Here is a 16,006-nt window from a genome sequence, read left to right as displayed (position 1 = left end):
TGTATAAATATTGAATTTTCCTTAACATATCCTGACAGACCTCAATACATCCTGAAAATATCCTACAGAAATTTTATAACCAACCAATGTTTCCTTCAGCTACCCAATTATTTTATTCAGAATTTTCTATTGGAGTCAAAGAGCCGAGGTGGCGCAGTGGTTAAATGCAGCACTGCAGGCTACTGCTAGATCAGCAGTTCAGCGGTTCAAATCCCACCGGCTCAGGGTTGACTCAGCCTTCCATCCTTCCGAGGTGGGTAAAATGAGGACCCAGATTGTTGGGGGCAATATGCTGACTCTCTGTAAACCGCTTAGAGAGGGCTGAAAGCCCTATGAAGCGGTATATAAGTCTACTGCTATTTAAAATTATGACTCAAATATAAATACGGAAGTTAGTATTTCCTTTGAAATATGGTTTGAGGGAAACCTGGTAAAAATTAGTAACATTTTTCTAGTCACTACAATTTATCGAACAGTACTATGACAATTACCTCATGCCTATTCTTGCTCATAAAAACTTAAAACATGTTATAATTGACTACTTTAATAGTCTGTCTATTTCAGAATTAGATTTCAAAATATAGTCAGTTCATTTTAGAGAGACTCTATTAAATCTCCTCAAAGGCTTTTAAATAATTTTATCATTCTGTATACTTACTTCCTTTCTTATAATACCCTGACTTCAGATTACTTTACAACAATATTTTAAGTAATGTTATTTCCAGTGCTGGTTTTAGAGGCCCGGGACTGTCCTGTTTGCTTAATTATCTTTAATTCTCATTTTTGCTTAATTCAATGATCAGTTAAAATCCTAAGTTATTGAGAACCAGGACAGATATGTGTGAGTTGTAAATTAGAGTGGAATCTCAAATTTGAGGGTAGAAGAAAATACCTAGTGAAAGAAATAGGAAGAAAAGCTATTTACCTAACCATAGTGCGTAGAAACCATGGCTTGTTCACAACTGATGGTACTGCTTCATCCATGAGAGAATGTGTTTTGATGAAATTTAGTGTGTCATCTGGAAATTCATTGGAGGATGTGTATTTTTCAAGTGAACTGGAACCTGCACAGGAACCTGGCCTAAATCAAAAACAGGTTGGAAGGAAATATGATTATGTTGCTTCTTAATGCAAATATTCTGGACAAGCTGTTTTCATATGCATCTGTTATTAGCTGAGAATATGCCAGAGGCTTTGTAGAAGAAACCCAACAATACATAAGGCTTCCAACTGAAGCTATCTTGTATTTTGTCTTTGGTCTATACTCTCTAGTGTTTCCATGATCCTACTCAGCATTCAGCAGTCACTTCCGTGAATACTAAATTTAGGACTATTGGTAAATATAAACATATTTAACAGAATATTGTTTGTAAGTTTACATTTTGTAAAGATGTCTTCACAGTTCATCCACCCACACAGTATGCCAACAAACAAACAGTCTGGCCATGTTCTATTTATTTTTAAGGCATATTTCAAAATCAAGTCTCTTAGAATTAAGATAACTATGTTGACTGCAGAAGAAAATTTTTACATTTTTCCTCTTAAAGTATAATATCAAGCTATTTTAAATAAACAGCTTGGAGGGGAAATGTAGTCAGCAGCAAAGAGCAAGTATCCTCTTCTATGCTTCCAAGAATATTTTATTTTTAACAGCATGAAAACTTGAGCCATTAAAGCATTATTATGTAGGACCTTTTAATAACAAGACACAGTATCATCTATCTTGGATTACAGTACAAATATGCTCAGTTTATTCCTGGAATCTCCCCATATTTTATGGCAATTGGGCCAAAATAGTTATATACTCTTTTCTTTTGCTGACTATGCCCTACGCTTGGTTCCTTTTTCTGTTGTTTTTTTTCTTGTTTGCGGTAATGCTGATTGTCCAGACTTTGAACTGAAGGGGTGGGGAAACTCCTGCAAATCAATATCAAGCTTAATAACTACAAGTACATTTGAATTAAATATAAAAAATGTCTATATTCTTTATAAATTATAAGTGTGATATATGCAGTCATAATTTACAAAGATTACAATATTGGATTATTAAAGGTCTCTACCATTACACAAACAATGTGTACATGAGAAAACTGCAGAGGTTGTCATTAGAATAAGTAAAGGGCAAAACAAAGTGACTAAAAAAAATTAAAAAATAAAATAAAAAGAAAGAAGGTGAAACAGAAATGAGCAATTCTTCTTTGTAGGTCAAGATCAAAAGCAATAAATCAATACATTCATTTCCATTTGTATTGTACTGTTGCTTGGTTTCATTTTTTAAATAATGAAAATTATATCAATTATATGTGTGTATGTATGTATGTATGAGTGTGTATACACACACATATATGATTAAAAATTAGAATTAAAAAAGAATCAATCTTATCGTAGTTGACAATAAAGGTATCATTATTTGCAGACAATTCTTTCTCTTGCTGGCACAATTAACCTATTGTTTCTGCCTATTAATTCTCAGTAGATAACTGAGAATTATCTACACTGAGATATTGTCATTGTATGCCAAATTTTTATGTTGATATTTTTGCTAGGAAAGCATTGAGTTTTCCTTTTCTAAAAATGAATTATACAGATTGGTTGCTTGCTTCTCATTTGTTTCACCAAATCCTTTATCAAGGATGAGAAGTCTTAGATTTTGCCTTTGAATGAATCACGCTGGTTACTTCTGCATTTGCCTCAACTCTTGCATTTACACTATATATTAAGTTTCCCATGAAATGAAAATCCAAGGGCTTCCAGCCCGGGGATTACTGTGTATGTAACAAAGATATATACCTGGGTTTCGGCACTCTTTCATCAGGAACTGGTGTCCATATTGAATCTGGAGACTTTTGTTCTTTGAATCTTCCAGTAAAGACACTGGCAATGTCGAGAATATCATAAGCGCAGACAGCAGAGCCAGGGATGCTGCAATGTGACATTTCCAGAAATAGTTACTCATTCTGAAATTATGCATTTTTCTCTTTCTTTCTTTTTGGTCTGAGAAACATACAGCACAGAAGCCTTCCTGTCATAGGTCATTCATTTCTGAATCTTGCAACCTTTTGGCATTGACAGTAAAAGGTTGCCTTATGAAGACATTTATATTGAAATATTCAGTGGACAGCCAATTTCTATGTTTTCATCTTCAAAACATTTAAAAAATGTAATAGTACAGTAATAATTCTGATGACTCCCCAAGATGTTGAGATATATTCCTGTAACTTGAACTAAGAAATTACTGTATTATCAAGTTATAACCTCTTTGTGGAGGAAACTGATGTTGAAAATTGAACACATGCTCAGTGTGATACTGTCTGAGCCCTTGGTGGTTATCTAGTTGCATTCTAGAAAACGTTCATGTGTCGGAGCAGGTATATTTTGCAGAGATGCACATTGCTCAGTTACAACCTATTTGGCTGTTGAAGTTGTGTCATTCCATTTTCCTGGATGTTTCTGGTTGAATTCCTATGAACAGGGATTTGCTTAATTCAGTCAACTGTAAAGAAGCAAATGCAGTTTCATCTTACTCCCAGTCCAATTTAAATTTAGATTATTTGCATGTAACACAATAATAGTAATCATCAAATATAATTACAGTCTTATACAAACACTTCTGGAATAGCTTTTTTGTTGATGGTTTTCATGTATGAATTATTTATTGATGTTTTTTATTGCTTACTCAGTCTGCTATATTACTTTTGTGTCTGACTTCAGCTACATGCTTCTGATCAGATAATAAGTACTATCTGGCTATATGTTACATAATTTCTATTTACAAAGATGATATGATCAAATATACAAACATCTACATAATTATGACTTGTACTTTATAAAATGTGAGAAAATGCTAGAATCAAGAAGTTTACAAATGTAATAGTGGAAAGAAGTCTACTTCAGTAATAGTGACAACAGTTCCACGTGGAAAGCCAAGTTCTTTACTAATTCAATTAATTCTGCAGGAACATTAAAGCTGAAGATTGATTAAAGATGCAGCAAGGAAATGTTTAAAGAAAGTTAGACCAATTCTACCAAGTCTTTTAAATCCTTCTTCTTTTCCTTCTGCCCTTTTTTGGCTAAATACATCTAATTTTGAACAACGATTGCCTTCCAAACAAAATATGTCTATTCCTTGTGTTTGGCTGAATAGTATTTTCAATTCATGCCTTAAACATTCCCAAAGCAGCTGCTTTAATTTGATTATCAATAGGTCCTATTATGCCATGTTGCCATGTTTCATCCCAATGCAAAATGACAGGAGATTTATTATTAACTTTACTGAGGTCATTCTCTGACTTTAGGTAGCCAACATGCAATGGTGTATGAATACACCAAAACATGCAGTAATATTTGAGTATACTTCCTTCCCCTCAGATCTCTTGCATAAAAGACCACATGGGAAGGAAATAGGTTTTACGACAGTGCTAAATTTACTTTAATTAGTTAAAGTTTTCCACAGATTGTAAGAATAAGATATTTTAGTATATTTCTGTAAATGAAAAAAATGTAAGATGGGAAACCAGTGCTTACACAAACTTAAGTATAGGGGAATGCTTTTCATGACTTTTATTACCTGATATCAGAATTACTCCTATTATTTCATCTGTTTCTTTTTTTTTTTTTGGTTCCACATAATAGAACGCAAAGGACACAGCCACATTCAAGCCATCTGTTGTGCTGGGCATTGTACAAGAAAGGGATATCCATTAGAAGGAAGGAAACTCATGTCCATGAGGAAGGAGAATGATTTTCCTTGGCATGCTCTATTTCCCTGTGATTCACAAGGAGTACAATCTGCTAGAGCTTGTGTAGGAATGCATTGTTCTGCCTACAAACTCCATTTGTTTTTAATAGTGCCTGAGCAGAGGATGTTTGCAATGAGTTGTGCCAGACATACTTAACACACACTACAAAATGGTTAGAGCTGAAGCTTCAGTGACTCACACCGTTTAATTCTTACACACCACAAACTAGTACATCTCCTTTTGTGTATGATACATGAATTCCAAATGTAGATACAATTTGCACAAGGAAAGTTCACAAAAATCCCTTTCATACTTAAGAAAGGGAAAAATGCATAATTGCCCACATATATGATCTTGCCACTATTATTAATTATGAAGCAAACTATAATGAATGTAATATATTATTGATCCAATGTAATGAAGATGCTGTTTGAAACGGGTAATGAAATACTAGGTTTTAATGTTACAATTTTTGATATATTTCTTTCATGAAGAACAAAACTATGTACATTAGGACAGCTGCAGATTTTTGCCATTATTTTGCTTTTTAAAACTCCATCTTTTTTCCAACAATATCATGATTAAATTCCTTGAGTTGTTCAAAGGTTGAAAGAAAGCTGGGGGGGGGGTGGCTCCCAAAAGCCTGCCATCTCCAAAATAGCCTGCTGATATTGTACATAGTCAACTCATTGTAATACAATAATTGTTCAGTTTTGCCCATAAGCATCTCACAATACTTCATGTGGTAATGCAACAAACAGGAAACCCTATAAAGGATGAATAAAATGGTTTACATTTTGGAAGAAATGGTTATTGTGGAAATAGGTTCAGAAAGATTGAAAGAGTTTGAATAAGATCCTCAAAGAAAACTGTGGCTTCTCGTGACATTTGCCCATCCTCTTTTCAGCTCCTGCCAATGTTCAGGAAGTAGGCTAAAATTAACTGTAGTGATTTAAAAGATGATTTTACAAAGAGAGGCCCGAGTAGTAGAATAGATCTAATCTCATGAAAAAATGGAATCGTATTTTTTATTACCGTGTTTCCCCGAAAAATAAGACAGATTCTTCTTGGCCTTATTTTTGGGGAGGTCTTCTTATTTTTGAGGTACAGAAAATGGCGAGTGTGGTCACCTCATAGCTGCTGCTGTGTTGCAATACTTTCGGGGAGGGCTTATTTTTGGGGGAGGGCTTATTTTAGCATATGCGCTCAAAAGCCCAATTGGGCTTATTGTCAAGGGAGGTCTTTTTTTCAGGGAAACAGGATAGAAAATTTGTTGTTTTTCTTCTGGACACACACACTTTTCACTTTATACCCTTGTAAAAGACCCCATGCAGCCATTGACAAGCTCCACATACTGAACATGTGTCATAGGGAAAATGTTGTGCAATCCTCCAGTATATGAATGAATGTCTTCTGTTTTATCCAGTAGTAGGTCAACACTAAAGGCTTCCCATGACAATTTAATTTGAAAAAGTGTTGTTTGTTTAAATTTTAAGTAGTGAGAATAACTTCAAGTAAGCATTAATAAGAGATTCTTATCTATTCTAATCAAAGCTTGGCAAACCAACGTTCCTAGAATATGAATGTCATGTGAGATGGCTTGTGATTAATTCAAATTTGGAAGCAGATGTTATCAGTTGCCTTTTATGGTGTGCAAACGATAATACACGAAACAGGGAATAAATGAGTTCAAAATTTATGCATCCTGAGTTTTAGCTACAGATTCCCTGTTGACAAGTAGACAAACATGCATGTAAGCAACACAGTGGAAGATTTTGACAAGTACTTTCAAAATATTTTAATTAAAAACAACAACAACAAAAACCCACTCCAAAACTGCATTGCCAATACTTTTTCCTGGCTTTTTGGATTGTTTGTAAATTTTAGGAGAATAGGCAGGAAAACTCATTCTCAACAATAAGAAGAAAAGGAGCAAGTTAGTAATAATAGATGATTTTTCCAGTGGTTGCAAGGAAAAATGGGAGGGAAGTAAAAAAGTCTTATGTACTCCCATTTTGTGTATTCTTCTCTAATTAGTGTAAGCAGACAAATCATAAAAAAGCTGAACGGTCACAAAATTATTGACTGCAATATCAAGTTAAAGATGCTTTTACTGAAATTTTATGCAAGTTAGCATTTAATAGCCTATTTTCTGTATTTAAAGCAATATTGCCAAGTGGGTTAAAAACAGTTACCCTCTATTAAATCCATTACCTGTTATAAGGAGTAGAAAAAGTTGCTAAGACAATGTCCCGGCCATTAACTTGGGTAACATCGGTAACTGCCTGCAGTATGTTGAAATAGAAATGCGAATCACCAGGTACTGAACAGTTCAGTCGTGCCTTCAGGAAGGAAGTCCATTGCTTTTCTAGGACTCGTTGGGATCCACCCATGTCATTCTTGCAAACCCGAGCTACTCTGGGGAAAACTACCTGCAATGCGGAAAGGGGAATAAAGAATCTGTAATATATTTTTTACTAGAATTCTGCCTTTTCCTCTTGAAAAAAAGCAGAATTGGCAGAACTGAGTGCTTAATTGGATCTCCAGTTTCCTATAATCTGTGACAAATAACAAACAGAACAAAATTCAGCTTTGGAACTGTGTGCTATGAAAGATAAGCTTCTGACATTTCACATCCAGCCATAAATCCTTCAGGAGATTCATTCTCAGCCCATGTAAAACTCATTTCTATGCAGGCCACTCAGCTTTCTCTTCCTACAAACAAAAGGACATTCTGTATTTGCAATCCATGTAGCCCATACTGGCAGCCGGCATCCCATATTCCCAGCATATTTTATTTAAAAAAATATGGAAGACTCATCAAGCTTTTATTCATGCTTTCTCCTTTTTAACCTTGTAAGCCTTTTATTGTGGAAATATTCCTTAAAAGGTCTTTTCAGTAAAGGCTTTCATTGTGCTTTATTACATGGCAAGACTGAAATTTCTCCTCATTTACTTCTGCTGTTCATAGGAAGGTCTTTCAAATGCAGCTGCTCCCTTGCTTTAAAGTCAGTCTTGCTGTGAATTATTTGGAGCTTTGAATTAAATCAATTTGCCATGTTTTTAGTTTAATTAAAAAAACACTTTGTCATAATTCCAAGCCAAAAGATTTTATATTTTATAATAGATTTTCCCTAATCTGTGCTCTTCAGATTTGTAGAACTCTCACTATCCCTAAGTCATCATAAGGAAGGTTTTTTATATCAAGATAACACCATGCCTCATTCCTACCAAAATTTGGCATGAGCAGCAAAATCTTTCTCACAACAGTGACCTTGTTATTGTGATTTATAGCTCTCATTTCAAGGTTATTCTCCTTACCTTCCCCATACTGTGATATTCCACTGCAATTTCTCGAAAGAAGAAGTAGATATAGTTACCATAATCTACTGCATGAACAAAATATGGTTCTGAAAGAAAGAAAACATGTGCTCATAAATATAAACACTTCCATCAAACAGTAAAATCAATCTAATCTGGGTTGAATATTTTTCATCTGTTTTTTATAGGACATATTTAATTTACCATACAGTGTGATTATAAATCAAGAGGCTGGTCAGTCAGAGCTCTGAAAGCTATTGAAAAGATCATATATATGAAACTAAATTAGCTTCATCCATGACTATCTGTTGGTCATCATTTTAGATATAGTTCTTATCTACAGAGAGAAACAGAGTGACCATAGGATGGATGGACACCCACCCACACATGCCCAACAGAGAAAGTGGGATTGACTTCTGACTTCCTGCCAACTTCTCCACTGACTTTCCTTGTAGGAAGCTAACAGGGAGCATTGAAAATGACAATGACATGTCGGGTGACAGCAGCAGTGAAGTGGCAGAGCAGCACTGAAACAGAGACAACTTTGCCAAATTTCAATGCCATGGGAGCCATAGATCTCAAATTTTGGACGCATTCTGTAAATTACCCCATTTCTGGAACATTGTTTCTAAAATTGCTGCCCAATGGTGCACTGTTTCACCCAATTGAAAGTTGCAAACAATCAAACAGATACAAAGGTTTTAGTTGCATACAGATTCAAAAACTTCAAAATGCTACAATTGCTTAGGTACACTTAAGAATTATGCTGTCTGTAATGAAGCAATGGATATTATATTGAAATATAGTTCTAATTTTGGCAGTGGATGGATGATCAAATGAAGGCTAGGCTATTAAATATCCCATTTGACCATTCATTTAGATACAATTACTATCTACATGGATGTGTGTGTGCAGATGTACATGGTGATGAAATGCTTGTATGATCTGAGACCAACATGCACAGCCTCTTTCAAGTTAATAGAAATAACTACAAGGAATTCTACCGATGAGATGAACAACTAGTGCCATACTCATAGGCAAGCATTTAGTTCAATAGTCTTTTCTGGACGTGGTGTGGGGGTAAAGCAAGTGAATCTCTGTATTGGAGGAAAGAGAAGACACTTATTATTGTCTAACTTTCAGGGTAAGTGCATGGCCTAGAATGAAGACTACAAAAGACTCTAAAGTATGACAAATTATTAGCTTAATATGATTAAAATATAATATGAAAAGTTTTGAGGTCTAGTAGTGTATGGAGACTCAGAGATAGAAACTGGGATTTTGATGGGAATTTTAAAAAAGGACTCACACGGCTATACATATCTTCAATTTTTATATATTTAAAGAGATTAGAACTATGTGAACAATGTTTAATATCCTAAATCACACTAAAATAAGCTGGAAAGCCACATTCATAATGTATATCTGGTGATCAAATATTTGTCTTGCATATTCTTGTCCCCACTGACCTGTCCTTCAATTATATATATTTTACCCTTTACCCAATTGTAAGAAAAATAATCCTTAACTCAGAGGGCAAAAAAATTATGCAGGCCCATAAATCAGAGATACAACTATTTAATGTGCATAATTTACTCCAAAAATGGAACTTCAATTCTATTTATTTGCAGACACAGGATTATTTTTATCAAAGAGAATTAACAACATAGTTACAAGCTGAAGTAATTAAAAAATGTCTATAAAAATGCAATAATTTCAAAAAAGAACTGGAAAAGTCATCATTTACAAACTGTGAGAGATTGTAATATGGTGAGAGACAGAATGGCTTGGTGAATGTTTAACCATAGAATCACCAGGAGTCAGCTGTGACTCAATGGAGCACAACTACAAAAACAACTGCAATCTTGTTTTTTGCAACTGTTTATGGTCCCCACCAGTATCTCTCTCTTTCCCCCCCTATCTCTTTTGCATTTTTTGTCTATAAACATAATCCCCTCTTTCTCACAACATAATGCTGCATGGCATTCATTCATAATGCCATTGGAAAAGAATGAATTGCAAGTTTTTTTAAACAATGAGGCTATTAAGGACATACAAATTGCCTAATTTAGTGGCACTCATTCATTATTTCTTGACAATAAAATGGAGGCTCTGATATTCTACTTTTTTTTGGTGTGTCTCAACACTGCAGAACAAATCTTCCACACTTCACAAAGCCTAGATTGCCTAGTGTCCCATCAGAGGGAAGAGCTGATGGTGTCAATCACTGTCCTAAAATAACTTTTTACCCCTTCCTTGTTCTCAATCTTTGATGAAATATCTAGCCTTTAAATATTAATTGGATGCTATCTATTTTGGTGGCTCTTGTGATTTTGTATGAATACCTAGCAACTAAAAAAAAATAATCAGTGGAACAAGTGTACTGTAAAAAAAGGCAATTTCAGTACCTCTACTTGACAGAATGCATTGCTGAAATAAAGTATGGTTTCTTTGTGCTTTAAAGACCTATTCTTTGAACAATCACTAAAGGTTGAGATTTTGAAGAAGCAAAGCAAAAGTAAGTAAAATAAGATCATAAGGTCTACAGAGAATCCAACAGTGTAATCCAAAATGTGCCCCTTCTTCCTGTAGGTCTTTATTTACCTTTCAACCATTTTGAATCATGTTTCACTGTCCGCAGCGTCGGGCTGTCTCCAAGGCTCCGGTAAATGACAGCATCTATTGCAAGGAAGTCTGTCACAGTGGCAGAATACAGCTTTCCCTCTTTTGGGGTAGAATTGGAAATCAGGGATACAGAAAAAGAAGAAAAGAACAGCATAGTTGTATCTGCTAGGTAATCATGGAAACAGCCCATCCAAGGGGTCTTAAGACATGAAAACGGTTGGGTTAGGGTAATGATCCGTTTGGATAAAAAGCCTTTCCTACTCTCAGCACTCAAAAAGGAGGCAGAGCTGAAGACGAATCTCCCTGGATCCTCCTTGGACTATATCCCACTTGCAGACTGCACGTATCACATGTCTGATCTAATCATAACAGTAGAATATATCAAGATACAGTATGTTCCTAGTAGTGCAACTAGATCATTTTAAAAGGCCTAACACTCTTGTATCCTTCCGCTTCACACCTACATCTTAATTTAAATATGCAAAAAGCAACTAATGTTAATAATTTCATCAGGAAAAAACTATGCGTTTGAAAAGAAAATGAACATAATACAGTTAATCTCTGTGTAACTATGTTCTTATCTCAATTATTATTATTTAATTAAGAAGAAGGAATGCTCCATTGATGAGTTATGAAGCCTGTAGGATCTCAGCATATACATATGCCAGAGATGTTTGCTGCTTCTCTATCACCTACAGTTCTCTGGTTATTTATCCAGCTCTGCCTAAAATTATTTTATTTATTTTATTAGTATTGTTTGCTGCGCATCTTGCCTCGAGGTAACTATGGACAGCTCACAACATTAAAAGCCAATAAAACCATAAAAAATAAATATTTATAATAACAGTAAAAATTACAGTTAAAAAGATGAGGAGGAAGACAACAGAATGCATATGGTAGGGGCAGTGGGGGCTTCTCTTAATCTGTTAATCACCACCAGGGTTATACACACCCCCGTTGGGGTTCTAAATTAACTGGCAGAGCCATGTCTTCAAATCCTTAAGAAATATTAGAAGGGTGGGAGCAGGAAAGTAGGAAGGGAGGGAGGTCCCCCACCCCAAAAATCAAGATATTCTTTTTGCTAATTCACCTATTTCACTGAGGAATTCTTAACACCAAAACTAATTTTCAGGATCTGAACCTAATACTTATAAGCAGAAGATGAATGATTTGCTTTACTGTGCTCTAAAAGATCTAATACTTAAACTTCTGTTCTGGAGCACATTTCTATCTGCCCCACAGAATGTCATCTTCCTGTCCCCCACTCTATTATATAGACAGCAATGCTAGCTTTTCTAATTTGGTAATCAACCAGGATGATCATTGCTGCAATAGGTGGTCCAATAAGTCTGTGCCAGATTGAAGAAGGCTATTTGAGCAGTATGTAAATCAACTGTATAAAGATTGGGAGTACAATGGAAATAGATTCAAGTTCCCACTTTAAACTTTTTTTTGTTGCTTGATATATTTTTATAATCAAGTGTAGCAGCATTGGCTATCTGCATTGGTATGTGGGAAAGACCTTGAGAAACAGAGGGAAGACATTCTGCTTAAGTAACAGTCAAATAAGAGAGGATGTAGTCCACATCTGCTTTAATGGATGAAGAAAGAAACCCAGAAGAGACTGTTTCTAAGTTCTCAGACTGTAAAAGAGATAGTGGCAGATTTGCACTTTTAGATTTACAAGATTCTGTTAATGGAGCTTTATAACAAAGTAGAATTCGTTTATCTGTGTCCTGTCTGATCTACTGGTAAAGCTGACATCAATATTGGAAGACTGAAAGTACAATTCTCCTCCATCTCCTTTACAGGCCAAGAAATTAGGGAGGGTCCCTTCTCAACTTCTTGCCCTGACTTCAACTGCAGGATATTCTCTCTTTTTATCTGACTGCTCCCTAGGCTGTAAGTCTTCATTCCATCTCCCAAGATCTTTCCCACATTCTGTTACACTACAATAGAGCAAGGCTTTGTAAAAAAAAAAGTCTGAATAGTTATTCAAAGTAATTTCCATAGTATTGCTGAATATTTTATGGCTATTTTTACATTGGGTTTGTAAGGGTTGATGCTAAGAGAATTTCAGTAATGAAACAATTTAATCTAAAATCTATAAAGAACAAAATTCTAAAATACCATTCTATAATCAATGGCCCAAATTAACCCCACTAACACATACTCATATTTTTAAACCATTGCAAAAAGAATTAAGAGTTAATTGCATTTCTTTGCATGCATAATACATCATGATTAAATCCACAGTTGCCATTTCAGTCTCCTCCCTTGCCTCAGTTGGTAACAAAACATCAAGAAGCTTAATCTCACCAGGTTTCTCCTTTTTTCTCCTTTCTATTTTATCCAGCAAAGAATAGAAGCCACATATAATAGCTTGTTATCTTAACAGCTGAGATAAAGTATTGTATCTTATGAAATAATTTTCTGCCTACTCTAATTCAAAGTTACTTTACCACTGTAAGTATACAACAGAAAATGAATTTATTTTCCAAAGTGAGAATCCCATGTTTATTTGTTTGACTATTAGCTAATTAGTTTAAGCCATGTGATACCCAATAAATGGATAATTCCACCCACTACTGCCCATAAACATATCTCAGGAAGGAGCTATAATTGTACTCTCTAAGCACCACATTATATAAGAGAATATTTTTATCCTTTTATGTTACCTGCAAACAGTGCGACATTGGCGTGCTTTGCATCATAAGGACATCTAGCCATTCCACTAAATTCATCTCCCAGAAATTCCAAAGTATCCATCTGAAAAATAAAACAGCATATTTCTTTACGAATTAATACACAGGGCAGGGATCTTGCATAAGGAATTGTTTGAAGAGTTCTTTGTATTGGAGAAGCCACCTAAATGATTATTTCTCACTGACCTCGGCTATGTCAAGAAGCTAAGCAGGGTTACAGTTAGTTATTACTTGGATGTGAGATCAGGGAGCAATTTCAAGCCTGCCGGCTAGATTGGGAAGTTGAAAAAAAGTGGCCAAGAAAATTACATGGATTAATCCATGAAGTTATAAACAATTAAATCAGCATGAAGGAGACTTGCTCTTTACCTATGCTGTGTAAGACCATTTTAAAACTACAGCAATAAACTGTACAAACATTGAGAAAATGTTCATAGATTAGAAGTTATAGCCTCAATTTCCTGGTCAAATACCCTAGGTCACACCAAGATAATTGGTGCTAAAGCAGCATTTGCCACTCTGAGTGTAGTCTTTCCCTAAGCCCAAGACCAAAAATATATCCAAATAATTAGAGGTACACCTACTTGTATCTTTTACTAGGCTATGGGGTTTATTTTTTCCACCGAGGCTCAATCATTTCAAAGGCTGTTTGGATTTCAGTAAACATAATACCAAGAACATCAGTTTGTTTCACCCCAGTCTATTCAAGTAGATATTGGCTGTTTTGCCATCCTCTGCTCTTCTTTCTCTCATGTGCACTTTTCTAATTTGGAAAGGGGACCTGCACCCCATCTGAACTGCTACTTCATACTATCAGTAGTACTATAAATGCCTGATTGAAAAATAGTGCTGTGTAGCATCCCTTTAACTTTCAGAATTCAGATTTCTGTCAGCAATGTGTTTTTGGAGGGTGGTTCCTCAAATTTAAGAGTGATTAAAAACTATGCAAGAGACACAGATGTGAAACAGAACAAACTAACAAGGCTCAGATAATCTATCCCATCAGATATACTGAAATTAATCATGTAGAGACAAAGCCAGGCATCACCCTGCCTCCATTTCTATCTATTTTTCATTTCAACCTCATACATGTCTGGAAATACCCTGTGGTGTCCTGAATTTAGGAAGACTCATCAGCACCGCTTTACCATCTTCCTTGAGATAGTTTGTAGTAGTAAAGCTACAAGGAGTAAAGAGGCTAGGTGAACATTCTCCTATGAACATTTTTAAAATTATCTTGTTACTGAATTATAAGTAAGGCTGAGCAAATGTGATTATGACAAATGATCAAGTTCTCATAATGATAGGGGAGGCCTGTTCATCCCTATACTACATGCAGCATTTATGACCAAAAAGAACAACCGTATTTTTTATGGTTCTCAATCAGTGAAGATCCAACTTTCTTCTTTTTATTCCCCCATATAATTTATGAGGTTTTTTTTTTAAAAAAAATTCTCTTCCAGAAAAACTTCTACAGAATTGGTTCGAAGTAGTATCATGTGTAAATCGTTCTTCTGTCAATAATTAATCTGTGAAGTATTTAAAATCTCAGCTTTAAGTGCAACCCCTGGGAAAATAATATTCTACTGAGCAGCAATAATTATACAAATAAGCAGCTCAATGCAAAGCTGGTTTACGGTGGAAACCACAGGGAAAAGTGCAAAGCCTACAGGCTTTAAGATTCAAGTGTGTTATGATTACTCAGTGGTGACTTTTGCTTTATAGCAGTTCAGATCTACCTAGCATATTCAATTTACTTCAACAGAGTAAAGTAAGATAAGCAATTTGAATTGTGTGGATAATAAGGCATCTAAGCATCATTTGTCTCATCCAATCAATTGTCAATCCCATGGGTTGAGAGACCTCTTTCAAGCATTGGATGATTTGTCATCGTTTCTTTCCTGTCATGCATCTTCTCTCTCTTGACTTTCTAAATGGAATCATTTGTGTCTTCCTTAGAATGGAAGCATATTTAAAGGAAAGGTAGAAGGGAAGGAGCTTTGTATAGTGCATAACATTCCAGGGGCATCTGTGTATTTACATAGGCTTTTGAAACATGATGGTAGTGCCAAGGCTTTTAGATCAAATGTTCTAATATATTAGCATAGATATTTCATTTGCCTTCTAAAACCTAAATGTATTATTGGGAATAAAACTCTCTGACAGCCCAGCAGTCACTGAAAAATTTAGCATGGTTCTATTTATAAGAAGAAATATAGGTATTTGCCAAAATAATGAAAAGTTTGTTATTATTCCTCATATTATCTTTCCATCTCCATCCTAAAAGACGTAGGTAGAAAATAACAGTTTTTCCACTGGGAGCTGCCTGAAATTTGTCTGGCAAATTTATTTTAGAAAGTACTAAAATGATTTCCTGAACTATATGTGCAAAATACTCTGAACTTGAAACATTCAGTGGTTAACTATTCAGAACTTGAAAAAAATAGAACAGTGTTACACATTGAATACTATTATTTTCCTAACTTCAAAAAAATTGACCAAAGGAGGAATGAAAGGAAGATTAGATCTATATCTGCATCTATTTTTTTTACATAGCAAAAAGTGGAAATAAAAATGAAATTGGCCAGGTTTCGTCCAACATGACCGCATCATTAA

The 16,006-nt window shown here is 35.0% G+C and overlaps 1 protein-coding gene across 5 annotated transcripts in view; it reads right to left on the bottom strand.

The window, feature by feature from the left end:
• The window catches only part of SEMA6A (semaphorin 6A), a 182,278-nt gene that overhangs the window by 46,989 nt on the left and 119,283 nt on the right, over positions 1-16,006 (bottom strand). For all 5 annotated transcript variants that reach the window (XM_032213594.1, XM_032213596.1, XM_032213597.1 and 2 more), the window contains exons 7-12: positions 13,364-13,454; positions 10,665-10,784; positions 8,061-8,149; positions 6,954-7,171; positions 2,791-2,922; positions 926-1,081 (exon numbers count right to left, since the gene is read on the bottom strand). In XM_032213594.1, the coding sequence (XP_032069485.1) occupies positions 926-1,081; positions 2,791-2,922; positions 6,954-7,171; positions 8,061-8,149; positions 10,665-10,784; positions 13,364-13,454 (806 nt within the window). The remainder of the gene's footprint in view (positions 1-925; positions 1,082-2,790; positions 2,923-6,953; positions 7,172-8,060; positions 8,150-10,664; positions 10,785-13,363; positions 13,455-16,006) is intronic.

Source organism: Thamnophis elegans, chromosome 3 (assembly GCF_009769535.1).
Source record: "Thamnophis elegans isolate rThaEle1 chromosome 3, rThaEle1.pri, whole genome shotgun sequence".
In the NCBI taxonomy this organism is placed as follows: Eukaryota; Metazoa; Chordata; class Lepidosauria; order Squamata; family Colubridae; genus Thamnophis; species Thamnophis elegans.
This window is presented reverse-complemented; position numbering and strand designations above follow the sequence as displayed.